The sequence below is a fragment of the Penicillium expansum genome (assembly GCF_000769745.1).
Source record: "Penicillium expansum strain MD-8 chromosome Unknown contig192, whole genome shotgun sequence".
NCBI lineage: Eukaryota > Fungi > Ascomycota > Eurotiomycetes > Eurotiales > Aspergillaceae > Penicillium > Penicillium expansum.
This window is the reverse complement of record NW_015971404.1, coordinates 283,773-306,907: the sequence shown is the minus strand read 5'-3', so window position 1 is coordinate 306,907 and position 23,135 is coordinate 283,773. Positions and strand designations below refer to the sequence as shown.

Genomic DNA, 23,135 nt, shown 5'->3' with positions numbered 1-23,135 from the left:
GCACCAATCGGGGATTTCTCGTGTAAAGCACGTCCTGAATCCACTCCCCTCGTGCGGAGGCAGATATACGCTTCGGCGATGTGTCGTGCGTGCTTTCTCAGCCCGATGCCCAGGAGCTGAGTTGATAAGACGAGGCTATGGATAACTAGTTTACAATCTGCGTAGGATACCGGATCGAATCATTCGCTTCACTTTCTTTTGATATCCTGTCGCTCACCGAAGCAATTAAAGCCTGTTGAACAAAGATAAAAACAAGTAGGTCGAAAATTCGCGCCATGTTTGAAGAAAGCTAACTCATTTGGGAAAGGTCGGAGATACAGACGAACTATAGACCAAAATGAGTGGGACAAACGAGCCCATTGCCATCATTGGAACTGGCTGTCGATTCCCAGGCAACGCCAGCTCTCCTTCCAGGCTATGGGATCTTTTGCACCACCCTCGGGATCTCTCAAGAAAGCCTCCATCGACGCGTTTTAGCGCCGATGGCTTCTATCACCCCAACCCAGAGCATCATACAACGAGCAATGTCACCCAGTCCTACTTTCTCGAGGAAGACCACCGTCTGTTCGATGCGACCTTCTTCAATATCACTCCGAAGGAGGCGGAGGCAATTGACCCACAGCAACGACTTCTCCTGGAAACGGTGTATGAGGCCATGGAATCCGCCGGTTTGACTCTGAAAGGCATGGAAGGCAGTCATACGTCAGTCTACGTGGGACTCATGTGCAATGATTTCCACGACATCCAATTCCAGGACCCCGACTACCTCCCGCAATACATTGCCACAGGTGCATCTCGGGCAATTATTTCGAACCGGGTCTCTTATTTTTTCGATTTCAAGGGACCTTCAATGACGATCGACACTGCATGCTCGTCAAGCTTAGTGGCAATCCATCAAGCTGTCCAGAGTCTACGGTCCGGCGAGAGTACTGCTGCTTGTGCCGCTGGCGCTAACTTGCTCTTGAGCCCGGAGTACTATCAAGCAGAATCGAATCTGCATATGCTTTCTCCTTCTGGCCGGTCTCAGATGTGGGATGAAAATGCCGACGGATATGCTCGGGGTGAAGGGATTGCGGCCATCTTTCTAAAGACTCTTTCTCGTGCCCTGGCAGATGGAGACCACATTGAGGGCATCATCCGGGAAACCGGCGTGAACTCGGATGGTCGTACTCGAGGCATTACAATGCCTAGTGCTGACGCTCAGCTTTCTTTGATCAGAGCCACTTACAAGAAAGCTGGGTTGGATCCCCTGAATCCAGATCAACGCTGCCAGTACTTCGAGGCTCATGGTACCGGTACACCTGCAGGCGATCCTCTGGAAGCATCCGCCATTAGCCGAGCTTTCTTCAACGAGGAAAGTCACGACGGAGAAAAACTTCTTGTCGGGTCGATCAAGACTGTCATTGGTCACACAGAGGGCGCCGCCGGCGTGGCAGGAGTGATGAAAGCTATGCTCTCAATGCAAAACGGCATTGTTCCCCCCAACCAGCACTTGAGGTCACTTAATCCCAACGTGAAACCCTGGTATTCCCATTTGGAGATTCCAACTGTACCGCAAATCTGGCCTACAACTGAGGCCCACACGCCTCGACGAGCAAGTGTCAACTCTTTTGGTTTTGGTGGTACCAACAGCCACGTCATTCTTGAGCGTTATGACCCAGCCCTTCATGGGAAGCTGCAAGATAAGGAGCATGCTATGGATGGAACCATATCTGAGCGTCCGTTTTCCATTCCAATTGTCCTATCTGCCCATACTGAGCAGTCTCTCTTCGGTATGCTCCAAGCATACTCGGAGTATTTAAATTCGCACGATTCGGTAGACTTAGAATCCCTTGCTTGGGCATTGCTTGAGCGTCGCTCTCTCTTCCCCGTCAGGGTTGCGTTTTCCCCTGGTTCTCAGAAGGACGTTATCGCGCAGATGAATGCTGCAATCCAGCGCGGTGTCGACTCGGGCACTCGCCTGAAGATTCACGATATCGAGGCTGGTCCTCGTATCCTGGGAGTTTTCACTGGACAAGGTGCTCAGTGGGCCACTATGGGTCGGGCTTTGATTCTTCACTCGCAACTCTTTCGACAGACAATACTGGAATTGGAAAGTCATCTGTCTGAATTGCCACATCCGCCTTCGTGGTCACTGGAGAAGGAAATTATGGCGCCATCGTCATCCTCTCGTTTGCAAGAGGCTGCTTTGTCCCAGCCATTATGTACGGCTGTCCAAGTCGCGACGGTCAACCTCCTACATGCAGCTGGGGTTTCGTTTCACACTATTGTGGGTCACTCTTCTGGTGAGATTGCAGCAGCCTATACCAGCGGGTACATAACTGCCAATGAAGCCATTCGGATCGCCTATTACCGCGGCTATTTCGCTAGTCTTGCATGTGGCTCGGATGGTCAAAAGGGTGGAATGCTGGCCGCAGGCCTGAGCCTCGAAGAAGCGAAAGAATTCTGCAACCTTCCTCCATTCAAGGGTCGCATAGGGGTGGCTGCAAGCAATTCTGCATCCAGCGTTACACTTTCCGGTGACCTTGATGCCATCCTGGCAGCCAAGAGTGCTCTGGATACAGATGGGAAATTTGCAAGGGCACTGAAGGTAGACACTGCGTACCACAGCACGCATATGCATCCGTGCTCAGAGCCCTATCTGGAAGCGCTTGCAGCTATCCAAATCAAGCCAAAATCATCCAAGCCAGGGTGTGCTTGGCTTTCTAGCGTAAGCAGTGACAACGGGCGACCGAGGAAAGAAGACCTTTCGGGCCCCTACTGGCGCGACAACATGGTGAAGCCGGTTCTTTTCTATGAGGCCGTCCAGGCTGCGCATGAAAGGCGAGGACCATTTGACATTTGTATCGAAGTGGGACCGCACGCTGCGCTCAAGGGTCCGGCAACACAGACTATCAAAGAAGCTGCTGGCCATGCACCGCCATACCAGGGTGCCTTACATCGCGGAAAAGATGATGTCGTTTCTTTTGGCAGTCTTTTGGGATTCTTGTGGACGCATCTCCCTGCAAGTGCCATCGATGTAAATGGATTTGCAACAGCCATGGGCGATGATATTTCCCGACGACGCATGTTTCCCAAAGACCTTCCATCCTATCAATGGGAGCATAACCAGGTCCACTGGAGAGAAGGACGTCTTTCCACGCAATACCGAAACCGGCCTCCGTTCCACGAGCTTCTAGGCACGAGACTTCCTGGTGATGTCGATGAGAATCCTCGCTGGCGCAACATACTTCGAGCGGATGAGGTACACTGGCTTCGTGATCACCGCTTCCAGGGTCAGATAATTATTCCCGCAGCAGCCTATTGTATGATGGCAGTGGGTGCAGCGCAGTCCCTGAGCAAGAACGTGCCAATTGAAGCCATTGAGATCACTGATTTGGATTTCGAAAATGCTATAACCGTCCCAGATGGCCCGCCTGGAGCCGAGGTACTCTTCAACCTCCACCAGACACACACTCAAGATGGCTCAAACAAGTCTGTCATCCAGGCAGAGTACACCTGCTTTTCTGGCCCTGCTGACGGCTCGGCACCGATCAAGAGGATCTTTACTGGAAAGTTGTCTGTGTTTCTAGATTCATCAATGGGCACGGGCCTTCCAGCCAAAAGCAAGATCCGTCCCATTTTGTATCCCATGAACGTCGATGATTTTTATGACCAGATGAAGAGTATTGGACTGAACTACTCCGGCTCGTTTCGGGGCATTCAAGCGGCACAGCGACGCCTGTACAATTCGACAATTCGGATTGATCCTCCAGAAGAGGGAGACGGCTCGTTTCTCATCCACCCTACCACCCTTGATGTGTGCTTCCAGGCAATATTCGCCGCATATGCTTCACCAGATGACGGGTCACTCCAAACATCTTTTTTGCCTCGCAAAATTGGCCGCATTCTCTTCACTATCCCTGAGTGTCAGGCCAGCCTTGCCGCAAAGTCCAGTGTCAGCGTTGATGCCGTGGTGACAAATGTCGTGACCGCGAACACTTTCCAACTGCCGGCTTTGTGCGGAGATCTTCACGTGTTCAACGAGAAGACGGGGCAAATGCAAATTCTGATCGAGGACCTATCAGTTAGCTCCTTTGCTGTTGGCTCCGAGAATGATGATCGTCAACTTTTCCTCGAGGACCGTTGGGAACTGGACATCATGAGTGGTCTCAGTGCTCGCCGCAGCAGGGTTGATATCTCTACAACCCAAGCACCTACGGAAGCATGCGAGCGTGTTGCTCACTTTTATCTCAGAGAGCTTGTCAGGGAAGGCACTTTGTCCCGCATTGTAGCCGAGTATGAGAATCTCGTTCAGTTTGCGCGTGGTGTCGCTTCTCAGCAACCAGCAAATGATGCAATCAGTAAAATCGCATGGGCAAGCGACACCGAGGACGAAATTGCCAATCTAGTCAAACAGTATCCAGACAGCCATGATCTGAGATTGAGCAAGGCCATCGGAGAGAGACTCCCGTCTATTGTGAGTGGCGATTCAGGTTGGCAAGACGACCAAATTGCGGGCATCTTTGATCAGGCCCTCGAATATGGCTCGACTCTGGCTTTGGCCTATCGCGAAATTGGCTCAGTCGCAAGGCAGATTGCTCACAAACATCCTCGAATGTCGATACTGGAGGTAGGTGCACACGCAGGTCGAGCAACAAAGCACATCCTTCGAGAACTAAACGGTACTTTCTCAACTTACACCGTTGCTCACACCACCTCCCCGAACTACTTGGCGCATGTCCACGATGATCTGCCCAGTCAGGTTTTGCTGACAAGTCTAGACTTCAACGAGGATCTTGAAGCACAGGGCTTTAAGGGTGGATCATTCGATCTTGTGATTGCGGTCGGTGTGACACCTATGTCTCTCCCCATCCGTCAATCCCTCTCGAGCCTTCGCGAATTGTTGAAGCCCGGTGGTTTTTCTGTTCTTTTCGAACCCACTGGAAATGCAATTAATTACCCCTTCACAATGTCTCTTATCCCACAATGGTGGTCACTCGAAGATGAACATCGGTCTGAAGCAAAGACGGTCTCTCTAGTCACCTGGAATCAACTGCTGCGCCAAACACGCTTTTCAGGTGTTGATGCGGTTGTCAGCGACAACTCAGAGCCTAAAATGTCTGTAATTGTGTCTCAGGCCACAGATAAGACTGTTCAGTCTCTTCGAAAACCACTTCATTCTCGGAAGACAATAGGTACTATTCCTGGGAAGCTTTTGATTCTCGGCGGGAAGTCCTTGGAGACGTGCCGATTGATTGGTCAACTTGAGATGCTTCTCGAGTCTTACTTTCACTCTATCTTGACTGTAGAGTCTCTTGACAAGTTGAAAGAAAAGTCTTTGCAAGACGTTATAGCTGTTCTGTCTTTGAATGACCTTGATGCTCCTTTCGTGAAGAACGTCACCAAAGATTCCTGGCGCAATCTCAAACTGGTGTTTGAGCGTGTTCCTAGTGTCTTGTGGATCCTACAGGGATATCGAGAAAAGAACCCTTATCATGCCGCGTCCCTGGGTCTTCTTCGCGTCATTGCAGCGGAGACACCGCAACTGCACCTACAGTGCCTAGACGTTGGGAATACCGATAGCCAAGAGTTTTTTCTCGCCGAATGTCTTCTTCGCTTGGTGATTATACAAACCAAAAAGCTTCGAAACGATCCAGCTCTTCTCTGGTCTGCAGAGCAGGAACTGGTTTTGGAACAAGGCTCTTTCCTGTTACCTCGGGTCGTGCCCGTGGCGGAGCTCAATGATCGTCTCAACTCCGCGAAAAGGCTTCTACAAAGAAAAGTAAACACTTCTCTGGTCGAGGTTGTACTCCACAAGGCAACCCTGGGCAGTGGTGCCACTAGGTATACCGCGGTCAAAGGCTTGAAGCGAAGTAGTTTCATCTCCCCTGAGGTCAATCATAGATCTCTACATCTGCAGGAAAGCTCATTGATCGCCGTTCGACTTGCAGACGACGCCTCCGTCTTTGTAGCACTCGGGTCGGATCTGGAGAATGGGGCTCAATACTTAGCCTTGATCCTTCAGAATGCTTCACTTGTGAATGTTCCCACATCATGGACGTACTCCCTTGAAGTGCCCTCCGCTTCAAGCATCTCGGTTGAAGTCGCCTTGAGATACTTCGCCGCTCGACGGATGGTAGACTTGGCCTCCTCATCTGGCTCCACCGTTTTCCATGGACTCGACAACTATCTTGCCTGCGTTGTCTGGGATATGGCGCAAGCGGCCGGAAAGCGGATCTTTGTGGCTACTGATGGACCTCATGACGACGTTCTGTCGCCTCATATCCCTCAACTCTACGTTCACCCCCGTGCATCCAAGTCGATGCTACGGTCGAGTCTTCCCAGGGATACAAATATGCTCATCGACATTGCCGCCAGTGAAAAGTGTCTGCAACGGTTACGGGCTGTTCTGCCCCATAACTGTATCGTACTCTCATCCGATGCTGTTTTCAACGACAATGCCTCGCAATGTCCCAACACACCGGAAGACGTGTGGAAAGACCTGATCGCAAGCGCGGGTTACATTGTGACTCAAGATATTCCAAAAGTGCGACCAAGCGAACTACTCCAGGAGGCCCCCGTGAGATCTCCGCTGACGACAATCGATTGGAGTGGTGACGAAAAATTGTCCACCCTTGTTCAGCCGCTGAATTCCTCCAAACTGTTTTCTAGTAACAGGACTTACCTTCTTATGGGGTTGACAGGAGAATTAGGAAAATTTCTGTGCAGGTGGATGGTGAAAAATGGTGCTCATCACATTGTCATTTCCAGCAGGTGAGTATTGAAATTTCTCTGAATGATTTGAGGAGAAACATGGAGGATTTCATCTAACAGAAGTTCCAGAAATCCTCAAAGGGGCACCCGATGGGAGGCCGAGCTTCGCTCATTGGGAACTGACCTGCACATTGAGCCCTGCGATGTAACAATCAAGTCCGATGTTGTTCGCCTCGTCCAAAAACTCAAAGATATATTGCCTCCGGTTGCTGGCATTGTGAATGGAGCCATGGTTATGCGCGACCAACCTTTCGCTGACATGGATGATGAGACTTTCCGCAGGGTGCTCCAACCTAAGGTTGATGGATCTAAGAATCTTGATGAAGTATTTGGGGATTCCCCATTGGATTTCTTCATCATGACCTCTTCGACGGCTGCTGTCATTGGTAAGTCAATGTCTGTTCACGCAGTGAGAACCTTAATGTTCACCCTCACCCTCACTAGGTAATCCCGGACAAGCGAACTACGCCTCAGCCAATCAGGTACGTGATTGTTTTCTGTAAGCATTTTATGATACTCAAGATTTCTCTTAGTTTATGGTTGGCCTTGCTGCTCAGCGCAAAGCGCGGGGCGTGGCCGGCTCCGTCGTCGACATTGGAATGGTCATGGGAATCGGTTACATTCGCCGCAGCGAGGAGAAGGGGACATATCAGCATTTCCTCGGAAAGCAGAATTTGATGGCAATCTCCGAGCACGACATCCGGGACATTTTCTCCGAAGGCATTTTTGGTGGCCACCCGACCATGGGCGATCGCTCCCAGATCATGACCGGCCTGGCCAAGATCGACCTATCGGATACCAGCAAGCGACCAAGCTGGATTGCCAACCCACGCTTCTCTCATCACAGCTTCGAGTCCAACCTAAAAAGGACACTGGACACTGGCTCCGACGCATCGCCCAAGACCAAGCTTCGCAAGGCTGACAATGTCGAAGAAGTTTCGAGCATACTACAAGACATGTTTTCTGCTGAACTTGCAGTGACTTTACAGCTACCGCCAGACAATGTGAACAAGTCTATATCACTGCTCGAAATGGGAGCAGATTCGCTTGTGGCAGTTGAAATTCGATCATGGTTCTTGACAGAAATCGGACAAGATGTACCTGTCCTGAAGCTTTTGGGAGGTGGAAGTTTTGCAGACCGTAAGGCTCATTCTGGCTCTTGCCTGAACTGAAGATACTAAGTTTTCTATAGTATGTGACGAGCTAGCAGTTGATATTCTTGCTGAGAACGTCGCTGCTCGCGACCAGCTAGCTAGGGATGAGCCTATTCCCGAGCCGCATGAAAACATTTCGACTGTTGACCAGGCACTACCGAACAATTCAAGTGAGGTTGGGGATGATTTCAAAGACAAGATACCTCTTGGGACGAGCGGCTCGTCCGATGAAAGCTCAGCAAATGGCGACACCCGAGCACAACAGACCCCCGATACATCCGATAATGAGTCTCTGAGTGTGGGCAAGGCTGTTATGCCACCTTGGTTGCAAATTGATTCCATGTCTTATGGACAGTCCCGTATCTGGTTCCCTTCTATCTACCTCGATGACAAGACCACATACAACTGCACTACTTCCTATCGTCTCAAGGGACCATTGGATCTTGATAGACTGGAATCTGCACTTCAAAGAGTCACACAAAGACACGAGTCTTTCCGCACCTCGTTTCATACTGACAGTTTCACTGGGGAGGCCAAGCAAGTCATTCTGAGAAAAAGCAAGTTCAGGCTTCGTGTCCTGGGATCGACAAACGACAAGAGTGATGTTAAACGTGAATTCGACAACATGCACAATCACATTTACGATCTTGAGCATGGTGATACTTTCCAAGCCTTTCTCTTGGTCCATGCTCCCGACTATCACACCATCATCTTTGGTTATCATCATATCATCATGGATGGTGTTAGCTGGCAACTCACCCTTCAGGACATTGAGCTACACTATACCTCGTCGACAAAGCCCTCGAGTCCCGTTCAATACTCTCTGTTCGCCAAATTGCAGCGACAGGCTGTTACTAGGGGTGCCTATTCCAAGCAGCTTCAGTTCTGGAAGAGTCAATTGCATGACCTACCGGAATCCCTTCCTTTGTTCCCCTTTGTAAAGACCGGTTCACGCAGGGAGATGGCCAACTACGCGACCATTGACCTTGTGCAACCCCTTGACGCTTCTTTGACGAATAAAATCAAAGCTGTCAGCAAGAAAGCAAAGTGTACGACCTTGCACTTCTATCTTACGGCCTTCCAAGTTATGCTTCACCACTTCCTCGGTGTCGACGATCAGTGCATCGGTCTTGTGGACGCCAACCGCAATGACCCCAATTTCATGCAGACGATTGGATTTTTGTTGAATTTCCTGCCGCTGCGTTTCAGCCTTGCAAATGACCCGAGCTTTGAGTATCTCGCTCAGCAGACTCGCACTTCTGTCTACGCTGCACTTGGGAACTCGGACATCCCGATTGATGTTATCCTCGATGACCTCCACGTTACTCGATTGACTACCTCTCCTCCGTTGTTCCAAACAATCTTCAATTATCGGATGGGCGCCCTCAAGCAAAGCTCCATTGGTGATATCGCCCTTGAATGGCATGACTACAAGGACACGCGCACTCCTTATGATATCGCGGTCTCTGTCGACGAGAAAGACGATGGCACCGGCGGTTTCTTGTCATTGGGTCTTCTTGAATATTTGTTTGATCGCACAGGTGGCGAGTTGCTGATGAAGTCCTATGTACACATTCTCGAGCAAGCCGCTGCAGACCCGACTATGCGGCTTAGTGACTACACCCTGTTCCCGGAGACTGCATCTGAAGAGTCGATTTTACTGGGCATCGGCGATGATATCGAGACTACTTGGCCTGACACGCTGTCTAAGAGAATCAATCACCTGGTTGAGACTCAGCCAAATTCACTTGCATTGAAGGATCCTGTAGGGAGGATTCTTACCTATCGTGAGATGGGCGATCGAGTCAACGCCATTGCCGCGGCACTCGATACTCTTCCTGCTGTGCAACCTGGATCGCGCATTGGAGTTTGCTGTCAGCCATCGTCGGACATGGTGTGTGCACTTCTGGCCATCCTACGTCTTGGGGCTGTCTATGTGCCTCTTGATTCCAGCATGCCTGTCGAGCGTCTGGCCTTAATTTGTGATGAGGCGCAGCTGAGTGCTCTCGTCAATGACAAAGAGACCGCCGGTGTTGCTCAAAAGCTCGAGGTTGGAACCAAGGTCGACCTTACATCTTTGCCGAGTCGAATTGAGAAGATAATCTCGGACCGCAGTGAAGCGGGGTTGAATGCGTTCATCATGTTCACTAGCGGGTCGACTGGCAAACCCAAGGGTGTCCAATTGACGCATGCCAACTACATGACCCAAATTCTGGCTGCATCTGAAAGACTGGGCCTGCAACGAGAGATAGTGCTACAGCAAAGCTCCGTGGGCTTTGACATTTCACTTGCCCAGATATTCTACTGCCTTGCAAACGGAGGTACACTCATCATCACCGACACTCAGAAGGATCCCGAGGCACTGGCCACGTTGATCGGCCGTGAGAAAGTAACGTTTACGTTGTGTGTTCCGTCAGAATATTCAATTTTGTTGCGACATGGCAAAGAGGCTTTGGCATCGTGCACATCCTGGCGTATTGCGTACGCAGGTGGCGAGGCATTCCCTCTTGGTCTTAAAGAGAAGTTCCGTGACCTTCATCTCGACAATCTCGAGGTTTTCAATGCTTATGGTCCGACTGAGGGAGCTATCGCTGCCACCATAGGCGCGGTCAACTACCGAGCCATCAACGATGAAAGAATCCCTATTGGTAGGAGACTGAACAATTACGCAGCTTATGTCGTTGATGATGATGCAAAGCCTGTCCCAGTTGGCTTTCCTGGCGAACTACTCATCGGTGGGCCTGGTATCAGCCCTGGATACTGGCGCAAATCAGACCTTACGAAGCAGAAATTCATCACAGACTTTATTTCCGGCTCTGATAAGTTTTCGAAAGGTTGGAAAACCCTCTATCGCACAGGGGATAAGGTACGCCTGCTCGAGGATGGATCTTTGGTCTATCAAGGCAGAATGGAGGGAGACTCGCAGGTCAAACTCCGAGGAGTGCGCATCGAGCTGGAAGAGATTGAGACTGCGCTTCTCAACACCGCCAGCGCCTTACTTTCCGATGCTGCAGTTGTACTCAGAGGAGAAACAGAAAAGTTCTTGGCTGCGTTCGTTGTCTTCTCCGATGGGCATAAGCCCCAAAACTCAGCCGAATATCTTCGCTCGCTACGCTCCGCGCTCTCTCTTCCCTCATTCATGAAACCCGCGATCATCAAAGACCTGACGCAGCTTCCCATCACGGCTTCAGGAAAGCTTGATCGCCGCGCACTAGGTTCCATTCCTCTTGGTGACATTGCTGGTGCCGAGGTTTCCGCATCATTGACGGCTACCGAACAACAGTTGAGTGAAATTTGGGCAATGCTTCTGGTCGATAACGGTGAAAAGCTCAGAATTGAGAAGACCTCCGACTTCTTCTCGGTTGGAGGCCACTCGCTCCTTTTGCTTAAGATGCAAGCCGAGATCCGGGACCGTCTCTCGAGTGATCTAACCCTACCTGAACTCTTCCAAAACAACACGCTCGAGGGCCTTTCATCCCGCATTGATGCAAGCGGTGCCAACCACTCTGCCCAAATTGATTGGGAGGCGGAAACGGCTTTGCACTCCGATATATTGTCCACAGTGGGTGCGACATACCCACCAAAAGACACCTTGAAGCCCAAGACTGTCCTTTTGACCGGTGCAACCGGTTTTCTGGGTCGCGCCTTATGTAAAAAGCTGTCCGCTAGCCCTGGTATTGCGAAGATTGAATGTCTGGCTGTCAGGAACCCCAAGACGGCCCAAAAGGAGTCAAATAAGATATTCTTCCACGCCGGAGATCTCAGGTCACCTTTCCTCGGACTGTCCGAGAAAAAAGCAAAAATGATCTTCGAATCGGCCGACCTCATTATCCACAATGGTGCCGATGTCTCGCACATGAAGTCATATCAATCACTTCGCCGGCCGAATGTTGAGTCCACCAAGGAGCTCGTCCGCCTCGCAGCCAAGCATAAAATCCCCTTCCACTTCATTTCCACGGCGGGAGTTGCTCAACTGAGCGGCAAGGAATCATATCCCGAAGTCTCTGTTGCAGCCTACCCGCCGCCTACCAACGGAATAGAGGGCTATGTGGCATCGAAGTGGGCCAGCGAACGATTCCTCGAACGCGTCGCTGCTGAGACTGGAATGCCTGTGTGGATTCATCGACCCACCAGTGTCACGGGCGATGGCACTCCGTCAACGGACATCGTCCACACTGTGCTGCGCTATTCTCGGCTGTTGAAGAGCGTTCCGGAACTCCCAGGATGGCGTGGATACTTTGATTTCGTACATGTTGACTCTGTCGCTCTAGCAGTTGTTGAGGCAGCCCTGGCTAATGATTCCTCCATGGCCGAGGACCCAGTCTATGTTCATCACTGCGGAGAGACGGTGATTCCTATCCAGCAATCACGCGTCTTCTTGGAAACAGAGCTTGGAGAACCGGTTTCTACTACGAGTATCTCCGACTGGGTTGCTGCGGCCTCGGCTGAAGGAATGAACCCATTGGTGGCAGCATTTATGAATATGTTTGTTGACGGGGTTGCACATTCGCTCGTTATGCCGCGACTGATGAAGGGGGACTCTGGAGCTGGCAATGTTTGAGCTGGGGGTTTGAATCATCTCGGGGCGTACGAAGACCCCACCTTTCACTTGATATGTGTTGTATTTAAAGCCAGAATGGAATCTATTGTTAATCAGACTTGGTGATTCCTGGGCGTAACTCAGCATCCTTGAAGATATTTAGTTAGGATATGTATATACTCACCGTATCTGAGTCAGGGATATTTGATTGCTTCAGAAGTGTAGAGCATGTAGTTGTGAGGGCAACAATGACTGAGCGACGTTGATATGTAGTTGGCGCGTTTGGGGCGGTCAATGCGACCTTTTAGGGTTAGCGCGGTCTGGCACGTCAGGGTAGACCTCGCCAAAGTCCAATTGACCCATCGATGGACATGTCCAAACCGGTCCATGGGCGGGTTTGGACACCTTTTTGGTGTCCAGTGGGCGGGCCGAGGGGCCCCCGTCCGCCCACCTGGACGTCCTGGACAGTCCAATGGGTCAAAAGTGGGGACATTGTAATGTGCATAGAGTTATGTAAAATTTGCTGTATTTAACGGTATCTAGTTTACGCCTGTAGATAAATCCTTGTAGCTGCCATTGTATTTGTGTGCGTATTCCTTTGTGTGTTCTAGATTGTGCAACTTGTTTCTTAATATACATCATATCCCCTCAAACGTTTAGAAGGTCTACATACTCTCCCTGATGAGCGCTTTAGGGAGTGATCCCTTGGTAAAGGATGCTCACCATCATCATCATCACCCGATCCTCTGGTAATTCCTAAAACCTCTTCTCCCTCGCTAGAAGAACCCTGTAAAAGATCCAACTGCTCCCGGCCAGAATTAAGCCCAGTAGCCACATGTGCATTGATTTCAACTTCCCTAGATTCAATCCGTGGATCCTCCTCGTCATCGCTGATAGGATCAAGATTTTCTTGTGGATGCTGGACATCCTTCTCTTCATCCGCCGTTTCTCTCTCTTCCCTCGAGAAGGATTGCCTAAAGGTTTCTAATTCTTCCTCCCCGAGGTCAAACTTAGTTGCACACATATACATCACCAGATCCCGTATCGTTGTAGGCTTCAGTGATCCTCGACGATAGTGACAGATATCCCGAGCAGAATTAAACAATCGCTCAACGCCCGCACCCGTTGCAGGGATAGATAGAACATCTCGTGCAACGCTTGCGAGCATCGGAAATTTATGCTGATGGCCTTTCCAGAAGGAACATGGATCAATTGAAGTAGTGCCTAGATAATTCAGTTTAGCTACATTCACTTTAGAATCAAACCGGGTAAAGACTTACCACTCTCAAGATAATTCTCAACCTCGTTATTGTGGCGAGGTAATGGCTTTTGGTTCGAACCGACCTGCGCGATGAGTGTTGCGAGCTGTGAACCCTGATCCAATGATGCCTGGCTATTTGAGAATGCTTGGCTATTGGACATTCGCTCGTGATAGGGTCGAACATAGTCTTTAAGACTTTGTCGATATCTCTCACGAGATGCGAACTTATTCTCTGCCCATTCGTCACGCGAAAAGAACTGCAATTTGTGCTGTGGTGCAAGTATTGTACCAATCGCGTAAAGATCACCATGGGCTTTAGTCGTGCTACCATAATAAGCTGCAAGCTTTTCCTGTCCCGCCAGAATTGCAAAAAGCATTGATTGCTTCCAAGGGACTCTCTTTTGTTGAAGTTGGTGTATCGATTTTTCAAGATGCCCAAAAAGAGAGTGATAGATCTCGAAGACGATATGGATAGTCACCTCCTTGGTTTGGCAGAGAATAGTGGTAAATTGGAAAAAAGGTTGGGTCAAACACAGTAGGTAGTCGATTTGTCGCCATTCGTCCCGGTCTAACGTGAACTGCGCATACTGATTCTCAGAGCAGTATTTGTTAAACACTAGCTGTAGTCTCTTTGCGCGTCGAAGCATCAGGAAAGTAGAGTTCCAGCGGGTTTTGACATCTTGGATTGGCAAAAGCTTTGAGCCTTTAATCTGGAGACTTCGAAATGTATCACGACGCTGAGGGCTAGCGTTAATAAAAACCGCTAGGCCCTGAACCTGTAAAATTAGTTAGTGTTAACTTTTGCGAGAGGATTGGATTCTAACCTTGCTAAGGGTAGAAATTATACCCTTCCTTTGACTAGCACGGAGGGATTGGGACTGGTTTTCAGACCATTCTCTCTGTGTAGCCTCATTCACTGGTTCAAGCTTCATATAACCGAGAAGGCTCTTGAGACTCAGTTGAATAACATGAGCAATACATGGAACTCGGATAATCGGTGTTGTAGTGCTGATATTAAGCGACTCCAATTGCTCATGCACTCTTCCTACTAACGTTTGGTTATTTGAAGCGTTATCTGTTGTCACAGCCAACACTCGTTCAACCAATTGATATCGCTGAAGAACCTCAAAAAGAACGGTACCAAGATTAACGCCAGTGTGGGACCCATGAAGTGGTTCAAACCCGAGGAGAAGCTCACGGTATTTCCATTTATCATCAATAAAGTAGCCAGTGATAGCCATAAATGCTTGTTGAAAAGGCGAGGTCCAGCAGTCTAGTGCAATAGACATTTTGGCCTCGGCGGGTAGCTTCTTGAGTACACATTGGTGTCTTTCCTGAACTGTATCTCGAAGCCGGCACTGTATTGTTTTTGCCGAAGGGAACTCAAGAGGCAAAGGGGACGACTGGGCTCGCTGAAGTAACCTCTGGAATAATGGGTTTTCGATGATCAGGAAAGGGAGTCGTAGACCAGTAATAGCTGTGAGGATATCTTGCTGCCATAGTTCTTTTGTAAAAGACTCGCGTTTCTCGTGGGCTGGATAATCGCGCGCCTGTTCATAAACGATAGACATCAATATCGAGGCAATCTACCTTTTGCCTTCCAGTGTATTCCTTACCTGGCGGGCAAAAAGTTCTTGAAGAGAGCTATTTCCGGCAATCCGATTGCTAAGTCTCTGGCACTTCTCTCCTCTGAGATGCCTTGCCATTGGGGTAGTTCCATTCAACTTGCGGCTTGGATGATCAAGAAGCTGACCGCATTTTTGGCATACTATCTTTGGGTCCCCAGTCACAGTATGAGCTACCTGCTTAAAGCTTTACCATGCCTCTGAATGACTTCGGGATCGATCCCAGAAGCTCTTATTCCTTTCACGAAGCTCATTTCCGTGGATAGTTTGAAGCCACCAGAAAATAAAATCCTCTTTGCTCATTTCGGAGTAAACAATCCAGTCGTTTCCGAATCGCTCAAGGGAGGAGGAGATCATAGGATGTAATAGTTCGGAGGCTGGTGTTGATTCAATGGTTTGCTGACTGGACTCTAGGTCAGACGGAAAGAGGTCTAGACCGTAGCTACCGTGGAAAGACGACGAGGCGAGGTCGGTGTCTTGAGACATGATCCAAGAGTATGGGATTTTTATGGGGGAAAAGAAAGAAAAGACTCTCTGAATCTCATAGATTTGGGTGATTTTGCCGGTTATGACCGTCTGTCTACCTAAAGAAATAAAATCTGATACATCGCGCATGAACGCTATGGCCTCCAACCTCTATGAATTGCGATTGGATATGGTGGTGGGAGACATGCATATTTAGCGTGGGCGGACTTTGGACTGTCCAGAGTCCGCCCAAATACCCGGAAAATTTGCTTGAAGGACATGCCCCCTTCTACATTATTATTTTATGTCGAAAGCTATGTTACAATACATGACTGGGAACCCGAGTATTCAACACCTCGGAAAATACATGGACCGCTATGATAGTGGGCCCCATACAAATTGCATATTAAGCTTAGTCAGTTATGCCCCAGCAAATTGTCAAATAGGGGATTCTTGTCATTTTAGTTAGTTAGAGTCATACACATCTGTCATTTTGAAACATACATTGCTGTACCGGTGATTTCCGACATTTTATAAAGGACAGTTTGGGCATCTCATTAAGTCACGTGGTACTGCTATCTCATGCTTTCTAGTCTTTACTCTCCACAAATGATATTTTCAACCTCTTATTGATAGTAATGGTATATATAACTAATTTGATTAATGAATTAGATGTGTAGGCTGTTTTTCTTGGGTATTTGACTAGAACCTGCAATCACCCAATAATGGTAGGAACTAGGAATGAATTAAATATGAGGTGCACCCACGAGATATATATTTCTCTCACTAAAATAGCTTCAAGTCACAGAAGACTGTATACACACCAAATAGTCGCAAATAAGAGAGAAGATCATTGTTCCGTATAAAGTGAACCAAAATACTTGAGAATTTCAACAAATCTAAATGACCGAAGAACAACTGCTACTGCAAAAGGATTGTAGTGACTATGACTAGTGTAAATAACCGTTTTTTATTCTGCTGAATCATCAGGTTATGCGGCAGATATATGCATTATGAGGATGATCATATGAGCGACCAATAGCATGCCTAGGAACTATTCAATGGTCCTAGGGCCTAATATGACTCAAGAAACATAAGTTCTCGTCTGCGATGTAAAGAGCCTCGGGAGGGGGTTAGTCCCCTTAGTTACTACATACATAAAAGGAACTTGCATGGGTAAACCCTGTATAATTCAAACCCCAACCATATCTAGCAACAATATTTGGTGGCACGTTGAACGTATTGGCTTGAGGTATGACAGCAACTGGTTGACAGTACAGGCGTTCGTGTTTGGGGTGAAATGAATAGTAATAAATATGCTGGTTAAGCGGAAGTGAGGAAGACTGGAGTGGTACATTTGACGAAACAAACAATTTGCTCAATCGGAATTTGAAGTAACCAGGTGTGTGTTCGCTAGCAAAGGCGAAACATGAAATTTGTGCTTGATCTGACACAATCTTCCTTGACAGGCCGTGTTGTTTCCATACTTACTAAATACCAATGCATACATAGTACCCAGCCCAAAGACTAGCACAAGACTTTCCAACAGCGGGATTCCACGCATAGAAGTCATTCAGTTTGACCTTTGCAGCTGCAGCAATATCGTAACAGCCATCTCCCTTAACAACAAGATGGAACTTCTTACAAGTACGTATCATACCTGTCTGCACTGGTGTGGGAGTGGCAACACCGTTGCCGGATCTCGTAGTAGTAGTCTTAGTTGTAGTTGAAGTACCGATGATGCCCACACAGACATAGTACTCAGTCCAGAGACTAACACACGATTTTCCCACAGCGGGATTCTAGGCATAAAAGTCATTCAGTGCAACCCCAGCAGCCGCAGCAATATCGTAACAACCATCTCCCTTAACAACAAGATGGAACTTGTTGCAATTGGTCGACATGCCCGTCTGAATTGGCGTTGGAGTCACAACTCCATTTCCAACCGTGGTTGTGGTTGTGGTTGCGGAGGTAGTAGTAGGGGGGGATGTAGTGGTACCTGATATCACACCAACACAGATATAATAATCAGGCCAGAGGTCCTTGCAGGAGCTTCCAACTGCAGAGTTCCAAGCGTAAAGGTTGTCAAGGGATATTCCCTGGGCAGTTGCAATATTATAGCAGGAGTCGCCACTGACAACCAGATAGAACTTGTTGCAGTCCTTCGCCATGCCGGCCTGTGTAGGAGTTGGTGTGGTGACACCGTTCCCGGCTGAGGCTGTGGTAGTTGCGGGTGGCGTCCATGTTGGAGTCTCTGGCACATAATTGACTTGAACACAATAGTAGAGATCTGAGATTAAGTTGCAGCCATCGCCTAGCTGACTGACACTGGGGTTCTATCCGAGTCAGTACATGTGGGCGGTATTATTTTATTCTTTCAAAGCAGATGAACTCGCTCACCCATTCCTCAAATTCGGCATCAGTCATGCCATAGAAGCGGTGGATTATATCGCATGTCAGGCCGTAGGAGGCTTGCACCCACTCACTACAGCCAGACGCAGCCCCTGGTGCGGGTGTTCCTGGAGGAGTTACCAGATAGGCATCTGCCGAGCAAAGACCCAGCGCAAAGGCAAAGATTTGGAGGGACCTCATGATTCTGGTGAGTGGTGTGAAATTATTGAAGCACAAAGAGAGGGACTGAAGGATACATGAGCAGGAAATCAAGATAAACCCAACAGCTTCTGCTTTCAAGGTTGCAACCTCTGCCTCAACATCATCAGCCCCGGCTTCCTCCGTCAAGTTTTAGGCGTGACTATGTCAGCTCAAAGTTATCTTCATGCAGCATTTCCGATTGCAAAATTCAGTCTTGTGTCCGAGATCCCTGCTCTCGGGCGTTCCTTGGCAGTATATTTGATTTGATTTCCTTCACTGAAAGTGACTGGGTTCGGACTAGCATACCGCTGGGACTAATACCAATACCAATTAAAAATACATATAATATGCGGCTTATGCGGTCTTGTGACTCCTTTTTAGTATTTCCTTTTGGGGATCATTTTGGTATGCCCTTTTCGATGTATTCTCAGATATTATTTTTTAGCTGTCTTTTTGCCCCGTATTGCTATTGTACCCAGAATATAGGTGGGGAAACAGCTTGGGATTTGCAAAATGAGGTTCCTATAACGTTTGATTAGTCCACGGGTAGCCCTAGGTATGAGACCCTGCATCAGCGGCACGGGTCGATCTCTCCACATACGGCCAATCTCACATCTACCTAGGTAGGCAACGCCATATGGCATTGCTTGAGTTCATTTCTTTGCTCTGCGGCATATTTGCGATGCCGTTCTTGCCGAGTAATTTTACAAGAGCTGACCAAGATTCTTGGCGTAAGGTTCCTGAGCTTAGCCCAATAGGAGTTGCTTTAAATTGGAACATGCTCCACCGCAAGATGCACCTGGAGCGATACCAACTGCCCCGCAGCAGAGCCTCATGACCGTACGGTAGGTAGGGCTTGTGTATTATGTTCTTATTACGGAGACTGTTTTGGTTGACGAGAGGTTACATTCACTCATAAATAGGAGGGTGAACTTGGGCACAATGACATTGACAGGTGATCAGCGTCCGAGGAAATTCAAGTGCAGATCCTCCTGTATGGAAAGGATCTAAGCTGCAACTAAGATTTCTCTTTCGTTCTGTGGAATTATCAAGACACGCGGATCAACTTCATCAGTTCTTCCACCTTGATACTTGTCTAAGGTCCTTTCAACACATTTTCCGAATTTTTCTTCCATCTTGGTGATAGCCTCATTGTGTACCTCATTTCAGCATGCGGTGGTATTTCGCAGGGCTGTTGCCATTAGTCTGCCATGTCGTCATCGTCAACACCAGCCCACTTGGTCTTGGTATCGCTCACGGTGGCAAGGAAGCGAACCTCACCAATACCCTCGCTCGTAGGGTTCGAGTTGGGGGAGATGGTGGCCCTACCACTAAACCAGAGAAAATAACAGACCTATTTGAGCTCCATGACGGACAGGGAGGTTATCTTGCCAAAGAGTCGACCTTCAATGAGTGGTAATAAGGCATCGTGTTCGGAATTCGAGAATCGACAAAGAACTGAGACTCCTGCCTCCTCCGTCGAGCTCGAAATGGGAAGTATCGGCTCACGCCTATTAGAGGCCCACCCTATTCCCATCACGAAGACTTCGTGCTATTCAAATACCGAATTAACCGGACAATACTTCAACCAATAACTAGTTAGCATAACCACGCGTTTTACATAATTCCTATCTCCCTCTAGGGCTCAAGCACGAATCCTAGGAGCACGCGGGCAAAATTAACAAATAATTTCCTACTCCGTAGAGATGGGGCATAAGCGATCGAAATCAATTTCACCATTTTGATTATTTTAAACTAATTTTAGTAACTCCAGGCCTAATGTAGTTAGTCAATACTCATTGCACAGAATGAAGTGGGTTTAGCCAAGATTTAAGAACATGTCAAGTGGACCTATAGTATCTCGTAGACCCTTAGGTCACAATAACACGAATGGGCGCGACTTGATCCCCTTTTCTCTTCCACCAACTCTTTACCACGTTTCAACAACTCATAAACCCTCCATCGTCTCTCTAAGGATCTCCATTGTGACTTTCCCGTCCGCTGTTGTTGGGAAATCCTTTCCATCACCCTGAGCCTACCCACCACATCCTCTCTGCGGTATACTCCCCACCTCCCCCGTACTCTAATCCCCGAGCCCTCGTAATCTATTTTCAATAACCACTCGGGATGGATCGCAACCCCGTGCGTGGGCTGGCCGATCAGAAGTCGACCCCTGAAATCGATTTCTCATTGCATACAATGGAGGATGGCACGCAAGTGTCGACTCTCGAACGAGTGGTAAAAGGTAATTAATTCCACGAACGACCCGGTCGCTCTCACTTCACAGCCATGGAATAATTGATGAGAATATGGAAGCTAGAGGTTCAAGCGCCCGCCCTGACCACCCCATCGGATGAATTGTTTTGGTCCCACGAAGACCCCTCAAAGCCGAATCTCCAGTTCCTCAAGCAGCACCTGTATCGAGAGGGCCGGCTCACTGAAGACCAAGCGCTTTGGATAATCAATGCCGGTAGTGAGATCCTGCGCTCGGAACCAAATCTTCTAGAGATGGATGCCCCCGTAACAGTTTGCGGCGATATCCACGGCCAGTACTACGACTTAATGAAGCTATTTGAGGTTGGCGGTGACCCTTCTAAGACACGATACTTATTCTTGGGCGACTACGTTGATCGAGGCTACTTTAGTATTGAAGTACGTATAAGTTCTGGCTGATATGGGTGGTTTTAACAATTGTCTATAGTGTATTCTGTATCTCTGGGCATTGAAGATCTGGTATCCACATTCGATATGGCTGCTACGCGGGAACCATGAATGTAGTCACCTGACAGAATACTTTACCTTTAAACTGGAGTGCAACCACAAGTACAGTGAGCGAATTTATAAGGCCTGCATCGAATCTTTCTGTTCTCTACCGCTAGCGGCGGTCATGAACAAGCAATTTCTCTGTGTCCACGGTGGTCTTAGCCCAGAACTACACACTCTCGAGGATATTATGGCGGTATGCAGCTATGAGCTATCAATGTTGTTATAGCCTCTAACAGTTGGTAGATTGACCGGTTCCGCGAACCCCCAACCCACGGTCTTATGTGCGATCTCCTTTGGGCCGATCCTTTAGAGGAATTCGGCCAAGAAAAGACAGGCGATTTTTTCATTCACAATAGCGTTCGCGGTTGCTCTTATTCCTTCTCCTATTCAGCCGCATGCGCATTTCTCGAGAAAAACAACCTACTTTCCATCATTCGAGCACACGAAGCCCAAGATGCCGGATACCGTATGTATAGGAAGACACAGACGACCGGATTCCCTAGTGTCATGACCATTTTCAGCGCGCCCAACTACCTCGATAGGTACAATAATAAGGCCGCCATTCTCAGATACGAGAACAACGTGATGAATATCCGGCAATTCAACTCCACCCCGCACCCGTTCTGGCTGTCTAACTTTATGGATGTCTTTACCTGGTCCCTACCGTTCGTCGGTGAGAAAATCACCGACATGCTGATTGCTATTCTTAATACCTGCTCGAAAGAAGAATTAGAGGAGGACAATACTCCTTCAACTGCTACGGCTAGTCCCGCCTCGCCTTCCTTGCCTATAGATACCGATCCCACTGTCGAATTCGGCGAGATCAAGCAACGAGCTATCAGAAACAAGATTCTCGCAATCGGTCGTCTCTCTCGTGTCTTCAGGGTGCTCCGTGAACAATCTGAAGGTATTAGTGAGCTTAAAGCAGTAACCGATGGCCGTCTGCCCCCTGGTACTCTCCTGCTGGGGGCTGAAGGCATTAAGCAAGCCATCCACAACTTTGAGGAGGCCCGAAAGGTCGACCTGCAGAACGAGCGTCTACCGCCTACCCAAGAAGAAGTTGCCCAGCGAAGCGAAAAGGTCCGTCGCTCTGCTCTGGAGCGTGCTGAGCAGGAGGCTGCCAACGACCCCGAGTTAGCCAATGTTGCGCACAGAATTAGCTTGTAAGTGAGCAACGCTTGTGTGCTTGTTGACAAGTCTAACATCACAATAGGCCTGCGAGCTCATATCGCAACCATGATATCACGTCGAGGGAAGCCTGATGCCCTGGGTTTGGCTGACCATATGATGCAGCGATCTGTGGACTTTCCGCTTCCAGTGCACGCTTTGCCGTACAATGGGCCGAACCGTTATCTAGAGCCATATAAGACAGTGTCATTGTTTCGTCGATTCCGGATGTAGCAGCCAAAGGATCAAGCGCTCTTTGTAAATGCTTCAATATTCGCGATTCAAGTGCCCAGCCACTTTTGGTTTTCTTGGGTATCTTACAATTCTATTCTCACGCACAGGGATAAAATGCTGCCTCGCTGAACCTGACCCAAATAGGCTTCACCATGGACTTGGCATTAGGGTTTGAGATAGTTTTTGTATAAAATATGGAAGCCAATGTCGAACATGTATATACCAGATGCTGCCCACGTGTTGCAAGATGGAATTGTGATCTCTCGCGTAGTTCAGAGCTCTACAGATGCTATAACCTTCGAGGACTTCATCGATCAGCTTTTTCGGCATTGTGGAACATGGCCTGGGCTAAAGTCCGTTCTAGTTATGGACATCGCATCTTTCCGCATCTTTCCATCGTTCTGATCGTATGCGCACTAAATCAGGAGTAAAGCTAGTGTATCTGCGGCTTTACTCATCTAACTGAAATTATATCGAGGAGCTCTTAGAATTAAAAGCATCCATTAGACCGAACTAGGTGCGGTATGAAGAAGACCCAGAGCATGGGTTTCATAGTAATGTTCCATTGCCAAGCA

General features: G+C 48.6%; 5 protein-coding genes across 5 annotated transcripts; 3 read left to right on the top strand and 2 right to left on the bottom strand.

The window, feature by feature from the left end:
* Window positions 1-337: 337 nt before the first annotated feature.
* PEX2_061000 (uncharacterized protein) lies at window positions 338-12,471 on the top strand (the record flags this gene model as incomplete). Its single annotated transcript, XM_016743372.1, has 5 exons — window positions 338-6,756; window positions 6,826-7,142; window positions 7,201-7,238; window positions 7,290-7,896; window positions 7,949-12,471. 5 exons carry the CDS (start codon window positions 338-340, stop codon window positions 12,469-12,471), a joined length of 11,904 nt encoding a protein of 3,967 aa, XP_016596094.1.
* Window positions 12,472-12,778: 307 nt separating this feature from the next.
* Window positions 12,779-15,822, bottom strand: PEX2_060990 (uncharacterized protein; the record flags this gene model as incomplete). Its single annotated transcript, XM_016743371.1, has 6 exons — window positions 12,779-12,910; window positions 13,124-13,674; window positions 13,731-14,487; window positions 14,536-15,261; window positions 15,328-15,442; window positions 15,530-15,822. 6 exons carry the CDS (start codon window positions 15,820-15,822, stop codon window positions 12,779-12,781), a joined length of 2,574 nt encoding a protein of 857 aa, XP_016596093.1.
* A 1,781-nt stretch (window positions 15,823-17,603) lies between these two features.
* On the bottom strand, window positions 17,604-18,393 carry PEX2_060980 (LysM peptidoglycan-binding domain-containing protein; the record flags this gene model as incomplete). Its single annotated transcript, XM_016743370.1, has 2 exons — window positions 17,604-18,137; window positions 18,202-18,393. 2 exons carry the CDS (start codon window positions 18,391-18,393, stop codon window positions 17,604-17,606), a joined length of 726 nt encoding a protein of 241 aa, XP_016596092.1.
* Window positions 18,394-19,564: 1,171 nt separating this feature from the next.
* On the top strand, window positions 19,565-19,813 carry PEX2_060970 (uncharacterized protein; the record flags this gene model as incomplete). Its single annotated transcript, XM_016743369.1, has 1 exon — window positions 19,565-19,813. The coding sequence occupies one exon, from the start codon at window positions 19,565-19,567 to the stop codon at window positions 19,811-19,813; it is 249 nt and encodes an 82-aa protein (XP_016596091.1).
* A 707-nt stretch (window positions 19,814-20,520) lies between these two features.
* On the top strand, window positions 20,521-22,421 carry PEX2_060960 (serine/threonine-protein phosphatase 2B catalytic subunit; the record flags this gene model as incomplete). The annotated part of the gene is made up of 6 exons (XM_016743368.1): window positions 20,521-20,638; window positions 20,714-21,045; window positions 21,095-21,221; window positions 21,273-21,352; window positions 21,403-22,322; window positions 22,373-22,421. 6 exons carry the CDS (start codon window positions 20,521-20,523, stop codon window positions 22,419-22,421), a joined length of 1,626 nt encoding a protein of 541 aa, XP_016596090.1.
* Window positions 22,422-23,135: the final 714 nt, after the last annotated feature.